The 19,372-nt window shown below is 38.9% G+C and overlaps 1 protein-coding gene across 1 annotated transcript in view; it reads right to left on the bottom strand.

Moving 5' to 3' along the window:
- SAMC1 (S-adenosylmethionine carrier 1) overlaps positions 1–19,372 on the bottom strand; it is a 317,141-nt gene that overhangs the window by 177,193 nt on the left and 120,576 nt on the right. Inside the window, exon 4 of the mRNA XM_089418748.1 lies at positions 16,326–16,402. Within this exon, the coding sequence (XP_089274874.1) occupies positions 16,326–16,402 (77 nt within the window). The remainder of the gene's footprint in view (positions 1–16,325; positions 16,403–19,372) is intronic.

Here is a 19,372-nt window from a genome sequence, read left to right as displayed (position 1 = left end):
TCAATAGAGTCTCGGATGATCTTCTTCGCTTTAATTTCTCCGTTCTTCCATTTGTTCTTGGCAGCAGGAGGTGCATTTGATGGAGGCTCAACAATATTGCCTCTCACATGATCCAACACTCCTTGATCCTCAAGGGTTAGATCGATAGACATCTTCCATCCGTGATAGTCAGCTTTCTCACAGAGCTTGTCTTCGGCAGGAAAGAGTGTTGAGGACCCCATCGTTCTTTTAGGATAGCCTTGCCAATCTTCTCTTCGGTGATTGCTCTTGCTCTTGCTCGGGCTTTGTCTTCACCTCAGCTCTGATACCATGTTAAGTTATGGTATGTTCTATGCTTATAACAGTTTACTTCTTTTTCTTATTATATTCCACAGATTAGCAATCACATGTACATAAAGTAAAGTGCAGATAGAACATTAAACGATCGACAGAAAACAAACCAAGACAAGAGACACAAGATGTGGCGGCTAGCCAGGGACAAACCCCACAATGTGTGGGGAAACCCTTTGATCAAATCTTCTTTTATCTTCAATAATTCAGCAGAGAGAAATAGTACAATAAATCTGATTTATATCAGCAGTAGCAAACCCTAGATCAGCAGCATCAGCATTAGCGGCTTCATCATCAAACTAGGGCAGACGATATCTCACAAACCGACCGTCGGATCGGCTTGATTCCACCACCAAAAGTTGCGGCTTCTAGAGGAGGTTCAGATGAACCTACAACGTAGTTCATATGAGGAGATCTTCTAGTCCATGCAGGTCAAACTTTACTTCTGCAGTTGCAGCTTCAGTTTTGGCAACTTTCGGCTTCAAACTAGGGCAATCGATATCTTGCAAACCATCCGTCGGATTGACTTGATTCCACCACCAAAAGTTGCGGCTTTAAAAGGAGGTTCAGATGAACCTACAGTGCAGTTCAAATGAGGAGATCTTCTAGTCCACGTAGGTCAAACTTTACTTCTACAGTTGCAGCTTCAGTTTCGACAGCTTCTGACTTCAAACTAGGGCAATCGATATCTTGCAAACCGTCCGTCAGATTGACTTGATTCCACCACCAAAAGTTGCGACTTTCAGAGGAGGTTCAGATGAACCTACAGTGCAGTTCAGATGAGGAGATCTTCTAGTCCACGCAGGTCAATCTTTACTTCTGCAGTTGTAGCTTCAGTTTCAGCAGCTTCCGGCTTCACATGTGTGAGGGAGAGACCCTTTTCTGCGTAGTAGAGAAGAGACTCTTTTTTGCGCAGTAAAGAGGGAGAGACGTGATGAGATGAGTGAGTCCAAATGAGGAAAAGTCCACCTGTATTTATACACAATGTTGGTGTTTGAATAGATGCGACTGTTGGGCTTCTGAGCCTACATGAGTTGTAGGTCGGCTTGATAATAATTCCATAATCAAAATACATTCATATCTCCATGAATTCTTATCGTAATCGAATGATCTTTATATCAATCCTACACCTCTCGACGAGAGGAATCTAATAAAAATATTATCGCCCATGAATAAGATGACCCACATGAAGTTTGGCACTAGTTGCCAATTTTAACAAGGCTTCATCTTATGTACATATAACCTTGCATGCCTTACTATGTCATCAAAAGGGTTTAAATAATCAATAGCCTTAATATGGATTACTCTAAGTCACATGACACGAGGACACGAGACACAGAGGACACGAAAATACGAGTATTCAATACGAAACGCAGCGACCTGGAAACAGGACACGGGGGACATATTTTATATATATTTAATAAATATATATATATATATATATACCGAAATATAGTTTTTTATCCATATTAAATCGCAGGTTGCAGCTTATCTAATCAAATTAAAATATAATTACTTCTCAAAGTTCATAGTTCACTTTAAAAAAATAAATAGAATCAAAATTTACTATTTAGAAATTAGAATGTGATATGCTTGGTCTTGATTCTTGAATATTCAATGTTCATTGTTCATGTACAACTTACAAGCACATAAGAAAATAACTAAAGTCTAATCCTATTGATTTCCTCTGCCCCTCTTGCGAGAAAATGCCACAGCTTTACCTTTCCCTCTAGATGTAGATGCTGGTGCTGGTGGAGTTGGCAGTGGAGTTTGCTATGCTCTAGAAGCTAAAGAACTAGAAGTAGGAGCTATAGGAGCTAGACCACGTCCTCTACTGGTGGCAGGGGTAGCCCGGGCAGGTGGTGTCACCTGGAAACATTACAATCTCCCAATCCTGAAATCCTGAAAAACTGATAAGTCTGCTGCATTTTGAATGAAATCTAAAATTCTACTTTCTCCATATGAAATCCAATGAGGCCGGAACCACTCTCAAACATCCTGAGTCATTTCATGGTAATGTTAAAAATTTAAGTAAAAGGATGAAAATGAAGATTAAGGAGAATGTCACTTTTACTTTAAGAATTTAACATTACCATGAATAGCATATCAATACTAGGGCCTAGACTTGATCATTAAGTTGCCCCACTCAAAAATTATTTGTTTCTTTCAAAAAAAATTGCAGCTTATGCAGGCAATGTTTTCTATCAATGGAATACGCGTTTTCCAGATGCAGGACACAACGAAAACCGGCGAATACATTTTACATTTTACAGGACACGATGAAAAACGTTTTCGACACGTTTTAGGGCCGTTTTCGTGTTCCACATGTAAAATACGGGACACGGGACCTTGGAGGACGTGTCCTGTGACTTAGGGATTAATAGTGCTCTAAATGTACTGAAATAGGCCTCATTAACACTTAATTGTTCTTAATTTAGTGATTATATCCTTAAATTTAACCTTAGCAGACTTAATTAAGTTGTGTGTCTTTCGAAGGGAGGTGACTCTAGATGTATAGTGTCCCTTTATAGGCTATATTAAGCCCATTCATTACCAAGGTAAGTGTTAGTTTCCAGGGTTACTCCCAAAGTATTTACATCATGTTTGGGGGTGCTTCTTGTGATGTGGAGCGCATGGTGTATGGATAACCCCTAGTTGTTCTGTGATGGACATGCACGTGAAGGTGGCTTACTCTTGGATTGCTACACTTCGTTTAATGTTTATGTGGCATTCTTTCTTGGAGAGTTCGACACTTTTAGACAACTTAGCAACTTCTTCATGACGGCCACATGGAAGTTGAGTTGTTTGCTTGGAAAATGCTTTGCTTTGAGGAGGAACACTTGGCATTCTTGAGGAGGCTAATTGAGCCATAGTTGGCATGGGCACACCTAGATTGCATGCATGGAAGCTTGTACTTGATTTATGCCTACCTCTGTCAAGGAAGTGATCACGTAGGTGTGGTGGATCCAAAGGAGCACATAGCTTTGGAGGAGCATTGGAGCCTTGAAGCACCTGGAGGAGTCTTGGACCTTCTTGAGAAGTGATCATACCTTAGAACCTTGCTTGTTGATGACATCACCTTGGAGCTAGAAATGTGTCCTTTTAGAGTGCATCATTTCACATGTGGACCTTATTGTTAGAGAAAGGTTGCTTTCAAGGGCTTAGGCCCACTTTATATTGTTGGCCTCCCTTACTTCTCATATTTTTCCAACAATAATGACATAGGAATGTAGCATGGCTGAAGTACTTTCAAGCAAGGCAAGGAAGTTGTCGAACGACATCTAGATGACCAAAAGAAGAAAAAAGGTATGTATGCATGTATTTGATAGTTTAAGTTATGTCATCATATAGTTGCAAATAGCATGGTTGAATGCCCTACCTCATAAGCATGATCGAAAAAGAAAGATATCTTCCTTTAGAAAGATGCATAAAGGCATATGCCCTAGTTCACATATTGATTAAATAAAGTCAACATAATATGTCCTCATATGGAATATGAGGTGGTTGACAAGATGAAGGAACTATGTATAGAAGTTCCTGGGGTACAATATGTGAGGAAAGGAAGAAGGATTCATGGAAAAGTTGCAACTATGGTCACATAAGATAAGGAATCAACATTCTATGACTAGAAGAATCTAGTATGACATCTCCATGGAGAAAGTATGAAGACTTTGATAAAGTCTATAAAGGAAGGAGACCCTTGACACTGAATGTCTTGGAGATGTATTTATGAATGTACAGGATGTTGATGTTGCAAGAAAGCAAGTGTCATGATGACTGGCCACCATAAAAGGTAACCTTGATTTGATGTTCATTTTAATTTTTGAACAACATCTGGTTGGGTTCAAACAGGACTACCGAAAGAGAGTTGTAGATGTCACCTACAACCGAGAATGGATGGAAGATCCTGAAAGTAACATGTCTTGGAAAAGATAAGTGGATAAGAAAAGTCAGATGTGGACTAAAAGATCACTTTCCGATGAAGAGAAGAATGACATGCTTGATATAATTCGTAAAGGAAAGTGATGAATAGTCGATGCCCTACAAAGAAAACCTAGAAGATGAAGGCCCATAATGATGAAGATAAAATTCATGACATCGAAAGGAGGAGCTCTACAAGACGCTGGGCGTACCATGATCTCCACCAAAGAAGCAGAAAGTTGTTGGAAACAAGTACCTAGTTAAGAGGGAGGTTGGAATCAAGTCCCTAGTTAAGAGGGAGCTTGGACAAGTCCCTGGATTAAAGAGAGCTTGGGTATATTCCTTTTATAGGAATGAATATATTTTCCCTAGTTGAGAAGGAGAGATAGACACGTCACTCTTGTCTTCATATTGTGAAGAAAGAATGGAGGATTAGGTAAGCATCTAAGACTGATTTCGATACTCTTTGAGGATGAGGTAGGGAATCCAAGATAAGAGTAGTCGAAGAGGAAATTCCTTGAGGATGTGTTATTCCAAGATAAGAATTGTCCTAAAAAGACATACCTTGTCAACACCTAGGTGGGTATGTGCCTTCAGAGACAATGATGATGGTGTCTGTCAGTCATTGGTCTCGCCAACATTGTGCTATGATCTTGTGGAGATATAGAGTTGTTAGTCAAGGCCTTGTTATGTGACAATGTCGGTTAGTATGATGAGATGCTTTGGCATAAGCTAAGGAAGTAGCTTATGAGATGGCTTACCAATCCGACTCTTCTTATGGGAATTCTTCAGATTGAGAATTTCCAAGTACTGTGTATGTGTTGGACACCTAATCCTCTAAGGGTTGGTGTGGACGCTGAATAGTCTAAGGAAGTCCAAGAGACCTTGGAATATGAAACCAAAGGTCATATAAATGTACTATAAATGTATATCATTTGTTAATAATAGATATACTCTCATGCTTATCTTTAATATTCTGTTGCCGCCATGTATGTGTTTAACATGGTATCAGAGTGGACGTACTCCTGCCCTGCTCCAATTTGAGCCACTTTTGTTGTGGCCTCTCTATGCATGTCAGTTCTGCATTCCTGCAGATAGAACTCCCATTATTGTGTGCATGCCTATTTCATGCTTCACGCTGTCCGGTTGACCTCTCTCAGCTAGATTTGTGTTGGGTTCTCTATCCACTGCCTCAAAAAGGAAAAACGCACCCGCCTGGACTCTGCACCTGAAAATCTGCGTGTGATAGAAAATCGAACGACCTTTAAAGTCTATGTTGCATGGAAGACTGAGATGACCATGGTGAGTGCCATGAGTGAAGTATGTATTGTAGCCATACATATTCGATACATATTCTGCATTGAATGGTAATGTGTTGACTGTGTTTTGGATGAACATTGTGTTGCTTGACATGGAGTGATTGTCATGCAGTATTACTGTGTTCATAATATTGCATTACCATGACTGTTTCTTGGTTAACGCCTCTCCTTTTGTGTTAATACTCCTGACCCCGCACCATAATACCTCCTTGTCAGTGAAATTGTGTTGGCATGTACACCACGACTGTACACAGTGACTGTGGTTGCCTTAAATCATATTAGTATATACACTGTCCAGTTATATGAACGTTGCCCCTGTTGCCACATTAGAGGATCTATGGACTGTGACTTTCTCGTCCACAGGTGACTTCCCAAGAAGCTCGAAGCCAAGACCGAAACCCTTAAGCGGGCCAGGAAGCTGAACAGGCGGAATTGATACTTTGTTGGAGGCTGGAAATCCTTCCAACTCGAGGTCTAGCGAATCAGGCGACAGTACACAGTAACCGTTGGATCAGTCGGATCAATGGATAGGGTTAATGGAAGATGAGCGACGGAGATCTTATCGCAGGAGATTAAGTTAAGAAATGGATGGATCACATCAAGGCACGTGTCGACAGAAGGGTGGAAAACGTGCAGAATAATGGAGCAGTCTTCGTAGGCGGTAAGCAGTATCTCGCGCGCCCTAAAAGCTGTAAATGGTATTTTGCAAATTCACACGATTAACCTGAGGGGTTGACATGTAGCACGAAAAAACCACTTTTCTCGCACGCTCTTGACTTGTTATGCATCGTGCAAGATTTCACGCGAGATTACGCGATCACCATTGCATTGAGGTAGGAGAAATAAACAATGGAGATTGGCTCAGGCTAGTTGGCGCGAGTTATTGTGCAATAACCGTCGAATTGAGGAATGAGATCGACGGTGAAGATTTAATGCGCTAAGGAAAGCATCGATATATGTGCAAAGGTTTGTGGAATGGAAGAAAGGTAAGGTTTAAGTGTGGTTTATGAAATATTTCTATTATATGGGAAATAAGCAAGATTAATGTATTATGGTTTAAGTTGAGTTTTAACCAAAGTTTAAAATCCATGGTATGGTTAATATGCATGGATAATAAGAATTAACCAAAGATTATGAAGGATTTATAAGGTTTCGCTCAAAGGTTTATAAAGGTCCAGGCTTTGGATAGTTAAATCAAAAGTTTCCGCATAGAGTTTACTGAAGGAGTATTAAACCTTGACTTGTGAAGGTTTTACTAAGTATGGAATTTTAAAATTCTTAGGACATGTATATGACATGAATTTTATATGTGCGGCGTAGGCTGCATCATTGTCAAAAGTTGCATTGTATGGTGATTTGTCTCTAGTTGAAAGCATTCTCTGCTGTGGAAAGCATCCGAGTGTCATTTTGGATATGGGTATTATAATCATGGCGAATAGTAATGACAAAATGTTTTACAGCTATTGAGTTTGAATCCACATATCTTCACGCCCACGCATTTGAGTCCCAATAGCATTCTGCTCCATTACTCTACAGCAACATCAAAGACAGCCTTTGCCCCGTCAATCTCACCTACCTGGAAGAGTATTGTGGCCACATAGTGTAGAGTGGAGTCAAGGTAAAAGTGGTGGATGAGAAAGAAGTTTGGCAGACTGCTAAATTGATGGAAATCGTGGGGAAGCGGTGACCGTCCGATCAAAGGAGATCAACGCATATCGCATCAGAACATGCAAGCAGGTTAACATTTTAAACGAACGGGATGTGGTTATTAAAAAGAGTTTAAGGTTCAGAGTGATTAGACCATCCGTTTAATGGGTGATCGGACGCATATCGCTTCCGAAAGTGTGCGCAGGTCAACGTTAGAAACGGATGTGATAAGGTTTTATACAACGGAATTAAAACCTTGTTGAGTTCTAGCCATCAAGACCGTTCGTTGGTTGATTGATCGGACGATAATTGCGCATGAACATGTGCGAGGGTTAACGGACCTGTTGTGACCCGATATGTTATCAAAAAAAGGGTTAAATTTTATTTGAATTCCGGTCATACAAGTCAAACAATCGTTTCATTCCGGTTGTGTTTAACTATAAAGATTAACAAATTTTTCATACATTTGTTGTCGATAATAGGTATAGGCCAGTGCCATCTTAGACTGAAAGTTTCCACCTTCTACTCAGCAAAATTTCAGAAAGCAATAAGGCAGACACCCTCCATTGGCTACACCGTATTTCCTATTCTACTGCCATTGGCTTATATGCTCAGATGAAGTATCGACATAGTATATTGAAGTTGGTATTGAAGTTTTTTTAATCAGTTTTTTATCTAATCATGAAGGTAGAAAGTTGAAAATTAAAAGCAGTATTTTCTGGAGGAGAGTTCAGTCATTTCCTGCCATTAGAACTATTACACTTTTATTTTAATAGTGGTGCACTTGTTATGGCTCTAATTGGTGGTGTATTAGAGTTTCTCAAAACTCTGATACAATCTACTGTCGAAGACACAGTTAAAATCAACAAGAACACTCTTTGTGATATTAAAACATGTCTGCAGAATACACAGGAAAAAATAGACTTTTTGGAGCTTGAATCTCAACTACAGCAGGAAGAATTACAGCAGTGGAGTCATCATTCTGAACCTGTTTCTGTTCAAAAGATTGAAACAGACTCCCATAAACAGCAAAACAATAATCTTACAGTTGATTCAGATCTAGTACCCAATGAAGCAAAGTCACATGCAGATGCAGAAGCTCAGTCTGCACTTCCCAAGTCGGTCATCAGACCTTGGGAAGAACTTGTCCACAACAAGCACAGAACAGGTCTTGGATATGATAAGGAGGTTTCCTTTCATATTCCAGATTACTCAAAGCCCATTCAGTTTCAGAGTGCTGGATTCCTTCATGACAGTCCACCTTCAGCTATTCCAGATTCTGCTCCTCTTCCACATCAGCCACAACAAGTTGTTAAATGCCAACACTGTGACCGAGTTGGCCATATGAAAGATCATTGTTTTAATCTTCATCCATGTAAGCATTGTCATAAAACCAGTCATTCTTCAAACAGATGCTTCAAAAACAAACCTCCTGCAAGAACAAAGATTCATCTTGGATGGATCGCTTCTTGGCAATGGGCATCAACAGCCAAGAAGATATTCCAGTCATATGTTAGAACTTGTTCTAGAGTATTGAACAGTCTTGCAGTTGAATTTTCTCCATCATCTCACCTTGTATCTGACAAGGGGGGAAATGATGGTCATCTACAAGCTTCAAAGCCACATCAAGCGAGCCTGAGCCACAACCTGCCATACCAGATTTAGAGTTGTAGCCAGAGACAAATATGCCCCTGAGCATGCCTTCAGTTGGTGATACCTCTTCAAAGAATTGGAGACACTTCCTCTAGCAGAAGACTTCAGCTTCTTGCCAGTTTTGGAAGAGTTCCAAGAATTGCATTAAGCATTCCAGAGTTGTTGGTCATCCTTAAACCATCACAGGTTGAGACCTCCCTTTTCAGGTTAAGGTTCTCCCTTTTATGCGGGGTGAGACCTCCCTTTCATGGTTGAAGGTTTCCCTCTTCAAAACATCAGGAGCACTTCCTCTAGCAGAAAACCTAAGCTTCATGCCAGACTTGGAAGAGTTTTGGGAACTGCACTAAGCATTCCAGTGTTGGTGGTCATCCTTAAACCACCTCCCTTATACCAACATTTCAGAGAGCACATTCAGCCTAGTGTCGCCATGCATTTTTGCACGTTTTGTATTATAGCTCTCTTCTTGGACTCATACATAACCCTTCAGATTAGGGGGGGGGGGGGGGATGTTGGACACCTAATCCTCTAAGGGTTGGTGTGGAAGCCGAATAGTCTAAGCAAGTCCAAGAGACCTTGGAATACGAAACCAAAGGTCATATGAATGTACTATAAATGTATATCATTTATTAATAATAGATATACCCTCATGCTTATCTTTAATATTTTGTTGCCGCGATGTATGTGTTTAACAGTATGGATTATGAATACCTCCCTAGTTAATAGGGAGTGTTGAAATATGTAACTAGGTTTGGTCTTCATAATGACATATGTAATCATGATTCTATGTATTTGATGTAAAGAGAAAAATAAAATTATTATTGTTATTTCTTGAGGCATGGGTTTCATGCTCAAGGTTATTTGATTTATAGGTCAAGCACCCATTGAGTGCTTCTAGGGCTTGTCATTGAGTCTACAAGTCAATTGAGTCATTGTCATGTATGGAAGACCCTCTTGGGCATGTTACATATTGTAAAAGAAAATTTATGTAAAGTCAAAAGTGTAAAATAGACCCTCCAAGACCTTGTCATCATGCAAAGAACAAGTCGGCCTAAGGAGAGGACAAGTCAGCCTCATTGGACAGTTATTCGACCTCCAAGGAAGACTATATATAAGAGTCATCGACCTCATTCAAAAGATCATTCATTCAAGTATCAAGAAGTTCGATCAAGATAGAAGAAGAAGCCTAATACTTAGCGAAGGAAGAGCGAGTGAAGCACTTTAAGGACTAGTTTGGGCCTCATTTGTCTCACACGTGCGAGCAAATTAGGGCTCTTATTACAGCAAAAAGACCGAAAATTAGAGTCACTCTAGAAGACCGAATTTGGGTGACAAAGGGATCATATTGCAAGCCGAATTATTAAGGAAGAAGCAACTCACTAAGCGAAGAAGAGAGGAGGACTATTTCTCCATATTCTCACTCACATGTGTGGCCTAGAGTTTTTCCAGTTAAGAAGTTCCAGCTACAGGAAAGTGAGTCTGAATGAAGTTGACTTTGTGAAAGAGAAGCTCATCAAGGAGAGGCATTGATTTGGTCTTGGAGGGGTCTTGGTCAAGGGTCATAGGTCTTGGAATTGTTCAATTGAAGTCCTATAAGAAGAGAAGAATTCTTGTGGGTTTTCCTCTCAAGAGGAAAGGTTTTGGCCCTGGTTGATTGCCTATATCCTATGTCCTCTTGTCTTATTGTTTTTTATGATTTGGTAGTTGTTTGATGATAAGAACACTAAATATAATCAAGTAAAAGAAGAAGCTAAATAAGTTAGCAAAATCATCACAAGCAGTTATCAAAGTAAGAGAAATTGCCTAATTTGTTGCCCCTAGATTTCTCAACACGCGCAGGCCTTGGAGCAAGGTTGTTGGAAGCTTGAGGAACCACGGAGTTAGGCCTCCCAGAGGCTAATTTTTTTATTAGGGAAAATTTCTCTAAGTTGGAGTTGGGGGTTATTTGCTCAAGCATATTTATTTCAGAGGTACACATCAGTTGGCCAGTTGGGTTGTACGCACCTATTGGAGGGTTTCCTCACTGCTTGGAGTAGAGCCAAACCCTTTCCGGCTTCTTGTCGGTTTTGGGAGAGGAGTTTGGGGCTAAATTTTCAAAGCATTCTGAGCAGTATTCGACCCTAAAATCATTGTTCCAGCCAGCAACCAACAGTAGTTTAGTCATTGAACTAGCCACTTTAGCCATATAGCAAATTTTACATTGGAGAACAGCCAGATTTTTATAGGTTTTGTTCAACTTTCCTAGCAAGCCCAGGTTCTATTGTTCCTCACTATTCTATGTATTGATTTCCCATATATTAATAAAATGGCTCAGAGTTATTTGTTGGTTTCAGTTGCATTTTGATTTGTGGTGATATAGTTCCATTATTTTGTTGTTCCTTGTACATTGCTTTGGTATTTGTTGTTAATTTCCATTTAGGAATATTACATTCTATATTCCATTATCTAAACACTTATCTTTATATGAAATTCTTGGTGAAAATATTGCATGCTTTATTTAAGAATCTTTAACTTCCTTGATAACCTCTAAGAGAGATTTTCTCTTGTTTTTATCCCCGTATTGAATCATAGCTAGCGTTTTAAAGTGGAAACTTGGGATTTCCCCCCTTACTCCCTTCCAATAATCTTAAATCACTTTGATATGAGGTTCTAAACTTTGATCATCATTTGCAGATCTATTTAATATGTGATCCAAAGAACAACTTTGATACATACCTCGTAGATTCAAGTAGGCATCAAACCTTGCACTGTATCAACCATTTTTTCATTTTTGTTGAACTTCAAGTTTTATTGCAACACCTACAAATGGCCTCTCTTGATCCAAGCAGTCGCAAAGACTTCCCTAAAGGCGACCTCATACAGCACCAAAACCAATATAAAATTCGGATCACCAGGAGAGAACGACTCGATCTGATCCACTAACAAGGCTTCCAAGGCAATAGAAATTCGGCTTACAATATGATATATGATCTTGGTCCTTTGAAGTTCCACAAGCTTGGATCCTTAAGAATTTAAAGGACTCGGGCATTTAAGATAGAGTAGTTTTTAATTATCAACCTCAGATTTCTTTGGAATCATTGTAACAACAATTTTTCGTTTTTCCTCCAAATGGTTGCATAGAGGTGACCTTGTATCTGAGGCTTCTAGGTGACTGAGGATGTTATATTTTTCGACCTTCCTAAGATTCTTTTGGCTTAGATGATTTCTAATACACTTATGATTATATCAGTACTTTTTTAGGTTCAAGATCAAGCATGTGTCCTGATTAGACCACAAGAAGAAAAACCAAAATAAATCAAGTTAGTCATTTTGGATTCTCTGAGGTACTTTATGAGACTTTCGACCTTTCAACATTAGTTTTGATCTTCTTGCAACAACACAACCTCGATCTTTTGAAGCAATTGACTGAGACTACTTTGTCAACTCATTGAAGCTCTCAAACCTTTGTAAATTTCTGAGGTGACTTCGACAATATGCTCTGAGGCCTTACTAAAACGGACTTGATCTTCTCCCAAGTACGTTTTTTCCTTCTTTCAGACTTAAGGATCGATTACAATCCTTTATTATATGAATCATAGTACAAGATGAAACTTCGGCTTACCTAGTCACGAGACAAAAGCATATGAGTTCAAAATTCTTCATAATCTTGACCAAGGTTACAAAAATATCTCTGGAATATACTTTTGTTGAACTAGGATTCTTTTCATCAGACTTTCGACCTTCTGAGATTTGATTATCGCTCTGACTAGCATACTTTGACCTTAAGAATGTATCTTTGATCAATCTTCTCTAAGATATTCGCACTACTCTCAACTTAGGATTAGGGCTGAAGCAAATTCTTGGTCTCGTTTGGATCTACTCATTTTTCAAAACTTAGAATTTGACAAACAAGTTGAGTACTTCAAGGCTGCCCTCATATCCTGGTTTTGATACCATGTTGATTTCTCATAGGTCCTTCTAAACATATAATTACTTCAAATGATTTAATTTCTTTTCATATTCTTATTCATCATTAAGCAATTACACAAAAAGCATCAACAATATAGCATATATGACGGTAGGATCATGAAGAGACAGCCAAACAGAGAACACAAGAAATTACCCTGGGAAAACCCACATGGAGGAAAAACCCAACAACCTTTTCCTTAGAGAAATCATCAAGTTCAAAAGAGATACATCAGTCAAATACAAAGTTAAACAGACCAACAATATAGCTAGGTCACACCTAGTCATGCTTCCCTCTAGTAAAGTCAACAATCTGCTCCACAAACTCGTCCTTGATCTACCTAAATCAGAATTTCAACCTGCCTCGAAATTCGGCCTTTTGTCCAGAATATAACCACATGTGCGAGCTGCAGAGAGAGAGCGAAAGAGAGAGAGAGAGAGATTTCACACATGTGAAATCAAATCAAGAGAAAGAAAGGTAGATGAAATTCATCCTTCTTTTCGTCTTCTCCATCCTTCTTGTTCTTTGCTTGGATGCCCAGAATGTATCTTCTTGTGAGAGATCAAATGATGATTGGAAGAGGGGGTCAAATACCGTATTTATAGTCTTCCTAGCTAGCTGAATGGGTATCTCCTTCACTGGGCCGACTTGACTGGAGAAGAGCCAAAAAATCAAATTTTCTCTTTTCAAAACTGACATGAAGAACATGTCATATATTTTCTTCTTTTGACAATAGCATGAAGAACATGTTTTATATTTATTACAAATACATCTGGAGTAAAATATTAATTATGAAGACTGACCATAGCTACAAAATTCAACAGCCCCCATTGGAAGAATTCGGCCCTAGAATTTTTGATCCACTAGAAATCAACCTCTGAAGGAATTTGACATGGAGAATTTCAGCCCAGCAAATCAGCCTTGTGCCTTCCCTTTGAACTGCCTCTACACCTCAGGAAATTTGGCCCTGGTAAATCAGCCTCTCCAATAAAATCGACCTCCCTTTCACTCCAACAACTCAGCCCTGCAACCTCCAGCAATTCGGCCTCCTAGATATGCCCTCGAATCCTCCTGCATTCTTCCTCCTTTGCGCTTCAGTCTACTAAGCCACTCACACTAGCGAAAATAACTTTTACTTATGTCTCCTCTCTTGTGTCCACTCCTCTCCCTTATGGTTCCTTTTATAATCTTTGTTAAGCCCAAATCCCAAACCCTAATCCCCCTTCTAGAAGATCTTGGGGATCAATGGTTCAGATCATTTCTAAGTCACTTAAACAATTAGATTATTTATCCTTAGAAAATGACTTAATAGTCCACATTAATTAATTGACTTTAATTATTGTACTTTTCCTAACTTAGGAAAGAAGACATCCTTGTGGATACTTGATCCTAGTGTGTTTCCACACTCCCAGGTTGCTTGAAAAGCACTCCAAACTGATGTTTTGTGCATTTTTTATCATTTTACAGGTACTGAAAGTGCAGGACATCAACAAGCCATTCAATATTCAGGTCATATAATCAAGAGAAAATCAAAGGAGGATCATCTCACATGGTATATGCACTTCTACATCACTCTTGAACATCAAAGATAACATTTTGGTGAGGTATTTCATTAATTTTTAAGTGCTGGTTTGTATATTTCTGCATTATTTATCCATATATCAAATTTAACACTTGCATCTAATTTACTCCTAAAATTCATCATACTTAGGGTTTCTAGGCATTGGTCTACTAACTTGTTAAGGAATTAAATATTAGGAATTTAGGATACTTCCTGTGGTTTTGTAGGAATTGGCCTAAAGTGACAGGAGATCATGCTAACGTGACAGTGGGCATATCTCCACGTGCTTACTGCTTAGCACCTGCACCGGACCTTGCCAGGCTGCTAATCCTAACAGTAATAAGAAGTATATATCCCTAGGCTGTTTCATCTATTACCTCCCATCATGCACTTCAACTCACTATTCAAGCTCCACCCCCCATCGAAATTCTATAATGGCTCTCAGGTGTGCCAAGGAAAGTTATCACCGCCCAGATATGGACAATACAGAGCTTTGAAGAATGTGACAGTTGCTAGAGAGCAATGAGACCGGAATCAAAGAATTGAAATAGCAACTGAGAATTCGAGAAGACAAGCTCCAGGTTCAACACTCACAAGTTGGAACTCATGAGAACAAGTTCCTTGGTATTCTAGACACACAGGATTTCAATGCTGGAGAAAGAAGTTTGTGCAATTCTGCTTCAGATGGCCTATTTCTCCTCTTGTACTTCTGCCTCCCCTTCTTCCTCTACTACTAGGTCAATCCTACACAGCCTTCTGAAGGCAAATTTGGAAACAGCTCCAGCAAAGAACAAGGATTGGCATAAAGAGGACTATCCACTGCCACATCAGCATTTTGCAGATGAGGTGTCAGCTGACCCAAACAAGGAGAAAGCACTGAATAAGTGACTTGGCTTCTACCCTTTTTTACTTTTTTGAATGTATTACAAAGTCTGTTATATTTTAGGAGTTTTTTGCAAAATATATGTAACTAAGTTGTTTAAGACTAAGCCACACTGGGTACATACTCAGAATCTAGTAGAACAAAGACTCATCTGTATAGTTATATCTCCAGGGCAGGAAGCCCATTTCGTTGTAATTCTACAACAATCTTTGTTGCAATTTTATTAATATAAATCTTTCCCAGTTGCTGTTAAAAAAGAAAAGAGTGCCATGCTATAAACAACTCGTGTGCATATAAATTCATAAAAGGTGAGTATAACATTTCACACCCTAATGGTGCAGACAATCCCTACAACACTTTATTTTGCAGTACTATAAACATTCCACAGATGTTAGTAGTTACTAATTAGGCATCTACATCAGCATGTGCTTTATAAGATGCATGTATCATTTATGCATTTGTTTTTCAAAGTATGTAAGGTTGAGCAAAGTTTAAATACGCAACGGTAAAGGTCCAACTAGGGTCAAGGAAGGGCCCTAGCATCCCATCACAATTTTCTTACAAATAACAAGTACGTTAAGTGATGACTTGGAAGCAGAATGGATAGTCATCATGTGCCTATGGAAATTTGTAATGTGGACTCATAAGAAAGCTTCTAGCCTGTATGTAGCAGTCACGACCATAAGTGGTAATGACCATAAGAGTGGGGTCTCTTATTGGTGGCTTCAGATGGTCATAAATCATTTCCTAACAGTGCATTACTTAAGGAGCCACAATATAAATTTGAATGATCATACCCCTAATGCTTGAGTAGGATTACACTAATACTAACTTGTTCTATAACCATTTGCTCTTCTATATTGAATTGATATTCTTTCACAATCAAGCACATACCATTCCAATAATTAAGTGTTTCAGACCCAGAAAACCCATATGGTCCTGTGCTCATTTTTCAAAAGAAAAAGTACAAAAGCTAGCTGTTGTATTTTATTTATTATAAAATAATCTTCAACCAAAGCTAATCAAAAAACAAGTAAAAGTAATAGGATAAAAAGAAACAATTCTTACGGCAAAACACCTGCAAGGTTTCCTGCAAGCCCCGAATATAAGCCCTTTACAAGAATTTTACCCCCGACTCGTGCTGCCTAAAACCAAAAACGGCATGCACAATAAGAAGCCTTGCATATTTATAAATAAATAGCAATCAGATTAGAAATGCAATAAAAGATATTTTAGTTTATGATTATCATTTACAAGGAGATTATTAAAATTCAAATCATTACAAATATGCTTATATCACATAGTATTCTTTACTCAACAAAAATCTAATATTCCAAAGTCAATACAAATCAAAAGACATAAATTAATATGTCTCACAATCTGAATATAAACAACATCATTTGATTTAAATAAGCACAGACCTTCTTCAAACTAATAAATTCCGCTATATACTTGGAAATAAGAAATACAAGTCCCTTAATTGTGCACTCACAATCTTGTACTTGTGACTGAATATGACAAAGTGAAATACATTGACCAAGGGGACTGAAAAGTAACTTTATAATATCCATTGATAAAAAAAGCAAAAATGCAGGTATCTACAAGAAACCAATCCATGCATGTTTTGTCAAAAATGAAATTAATTGAACATAAAAACCAATGACCATTGGATTGGATTAAGAAATATTTCTGCACTGTGAACCCCTAACAACTTAGAGAGTTTCCTTCCTAGAGGAATGCATGTGCAAAGAGCAAAAAACAAATTTGTGCAAAGATGGAGGCCATCCCCAGTCCAAGGGTTTCAATTAAAACTTCAACCAAAACAATATGAACTTTGAGTATGTTGATGTGCCAAAAGTCACATGGACAAATGGAATGTTTGAAACTTTGATTCCAAGATCCTCTATCAATCCCAACATTCTGGAACTGATGGGATAAATGATCATTAAATCATGTCACCAAGTTGTAGATTGAGGGACATTACCATTTGACAAATTGTAGGTCTTTCCAAAACCATTATTTGACCATAAATGGTATTTGCTTTGTTTTTTTAACCGAAGAAAAACAACTTCTCCTTCTTCTCCTTCGGCAACTCCAAATTCTTTCACTTCTATAGGCCAGTCACACCCTATGCTTATACACAAAAAGCCATGCATTCTAGGGTTTCCATTACAATGCTTCAATGTTGTGCTTCCTTTTTTGGAATTTACTAGCTTAGGTCACATAAGTTTCAAGAAATCTCTATATTGTTAGAGTGGTACCCCTCAATTAAAGAGATGTTAAGAAATTTAGTTGTCACTCAAATTGCACATGAGAATGCGACAACGCTCAAGGAAAGGGCTATCACTCTGATCCCTGCCCTGTCCATTTAAGTTGTCTCTTACTTGTAGACGGGGGCTAGTCCCTAGGAATGAAGAGATTAACTACTTGTCGGAAACCAACAAGTAAAGGAGACCGCTGAATGGCCTAGCAACTTGGTTAAAGATTAGGTAGCAAGTATGATTATCAAGCACAATTTTGATTAGATTTCCAATGATTAAAGTTAGAGATCAGTGCCTTAGGATTATTTACTTGCTCAAATTAAATTTAGATTCCAAGTTACCGGATGAACAGTCGCTGCAAGATGCAAATCTATCCTAAATGAAGTGCAAGCCCTAGATCTAAGTGAAATGCAAGATCTTGGTAAATTTTAGTTAAATGCCCTATCTAGATGAGTCCTTACTCTCAATTGTTTTGAAGTTAGTCTCGAATGTAGGTTGTAGAGAGATGTCCAAAGGAAGGAGGCTAAGGCCTCATTAATGATACCTCCCGTGGAGATTGTTGGCATTATGATTCAAGTGTTGTCCTTGATGGCAACTCACTCAGAGGTTGGTACAGGTGATGGCAACTTAATCAGAAGACAGATCTTAGTACAGCATGCCAAGGAAGTTCATATACGCAGGTTCGTTAAGCCCAAGTCGCGTGTACACGCTAGTTGGATTCAGAAAAAGCGCGTGTATGTGGAAAAGTACCTTTGGTCCATGGTGGTTAGTCCTTGGAAGTTGTGCCTATGATTTCGGACCATTGTGTCTCGACGGGCGTGTCGATCCCTAGTTTTGAAGTTGATGGTATTGTGTTACTATGGTTTTGGCTCTTGGTATTGAGCAAGGCCTAAGGCTATATAAGGAGAAGAAGATCATTAGGCAAAATCATCTTTCGACAAGGCTTGAATATCTAAGAGAGAAAGAGATCTGATATGCAGGTTCTGGGTTGCTTGATCTAAGCCAAGGAGAGATCACATCGGTTGATGGAAGACTAGATCTAAGGATAGATCGGGATCTAATGGTTTGAAATGCACTATCATGATATGGTTGATTATGCGTATTTCTAGATCTGCATATTGTCGCAATGTTATGTTCTGAGTCTAACTGATGTCTGGTACAGCTGCAAATTGAGAAAGTTTATTTTTAGATCTGTACGCAGGTTGGCTTCGGTAAAAGCGCGTGTATACGCGGGTTTTGCTCATTGAAGTAGCGTATATCTTTTGAAGCTTGATTTTGGGTTTACAGTGGGGTCTGACTGTTATTGCAGAGTTCTGTAGTCTGCTCTGTGTTCTGGTAACTGGTGATTGACAGGGTTCAGTGGTTCAGTGATTCAAAGTTTGGTTGTTTTATGCTTCAATGATCTGTTGTGAAAATTGAATGAATTGGGGTCCACAGATTGTAATGTTGTGCTTCAGGAATATCCAGTCTGAAAATGTATGAAAGGTGGTACCTGAAGGAAAGAAGATTGTAGGTCAGCACCTACGTACTAGTATCTTGGCTAGTACAAGAGCAAAGGGGGTTGGAGCTCCCTTCCAAGGAAGTTTGGAGAACGAGAGAAGGTTGTAGCCTTCTGCAGGTTGTAGCCTGCGTACTGGTATAAGGCTGCACCAGTACAAAAGATTGTAAACTGAAGTTTCATATTAAAGAAAGATAGAGACAACTTGCAGCAGGTGGTTTTCACCCACATTGGGTTTCCACCTTACATCTTGGTGTTCATGTGTGTGGCTTTTGATCTGTTCTGTTATACTGCACCTGTTTACTATTAATGTGGTGAATAATGTCCTGATGAACTTAACTGAAGAATAAGCTAAC

The sequence above is a fragment of the Pinus tabuliformis genome, chromosome 3_2, assembly GCF_031772625.1.
Source record: "Pinus tabuliformis cultivar Carrire ecotype Pingquan chromosome 3_2, CPIR1, whole genome shotgun sequence".
Lineage (NCBI taxonomy): Eukaryota > Viridiplantae > Streptophyta > Pinopsida > Pinales > Pinaceae > Pinus > Pinus tabuliformis.
This window is presented reverse-complemented; position numbering and strand designations above follow the sequence as displayed.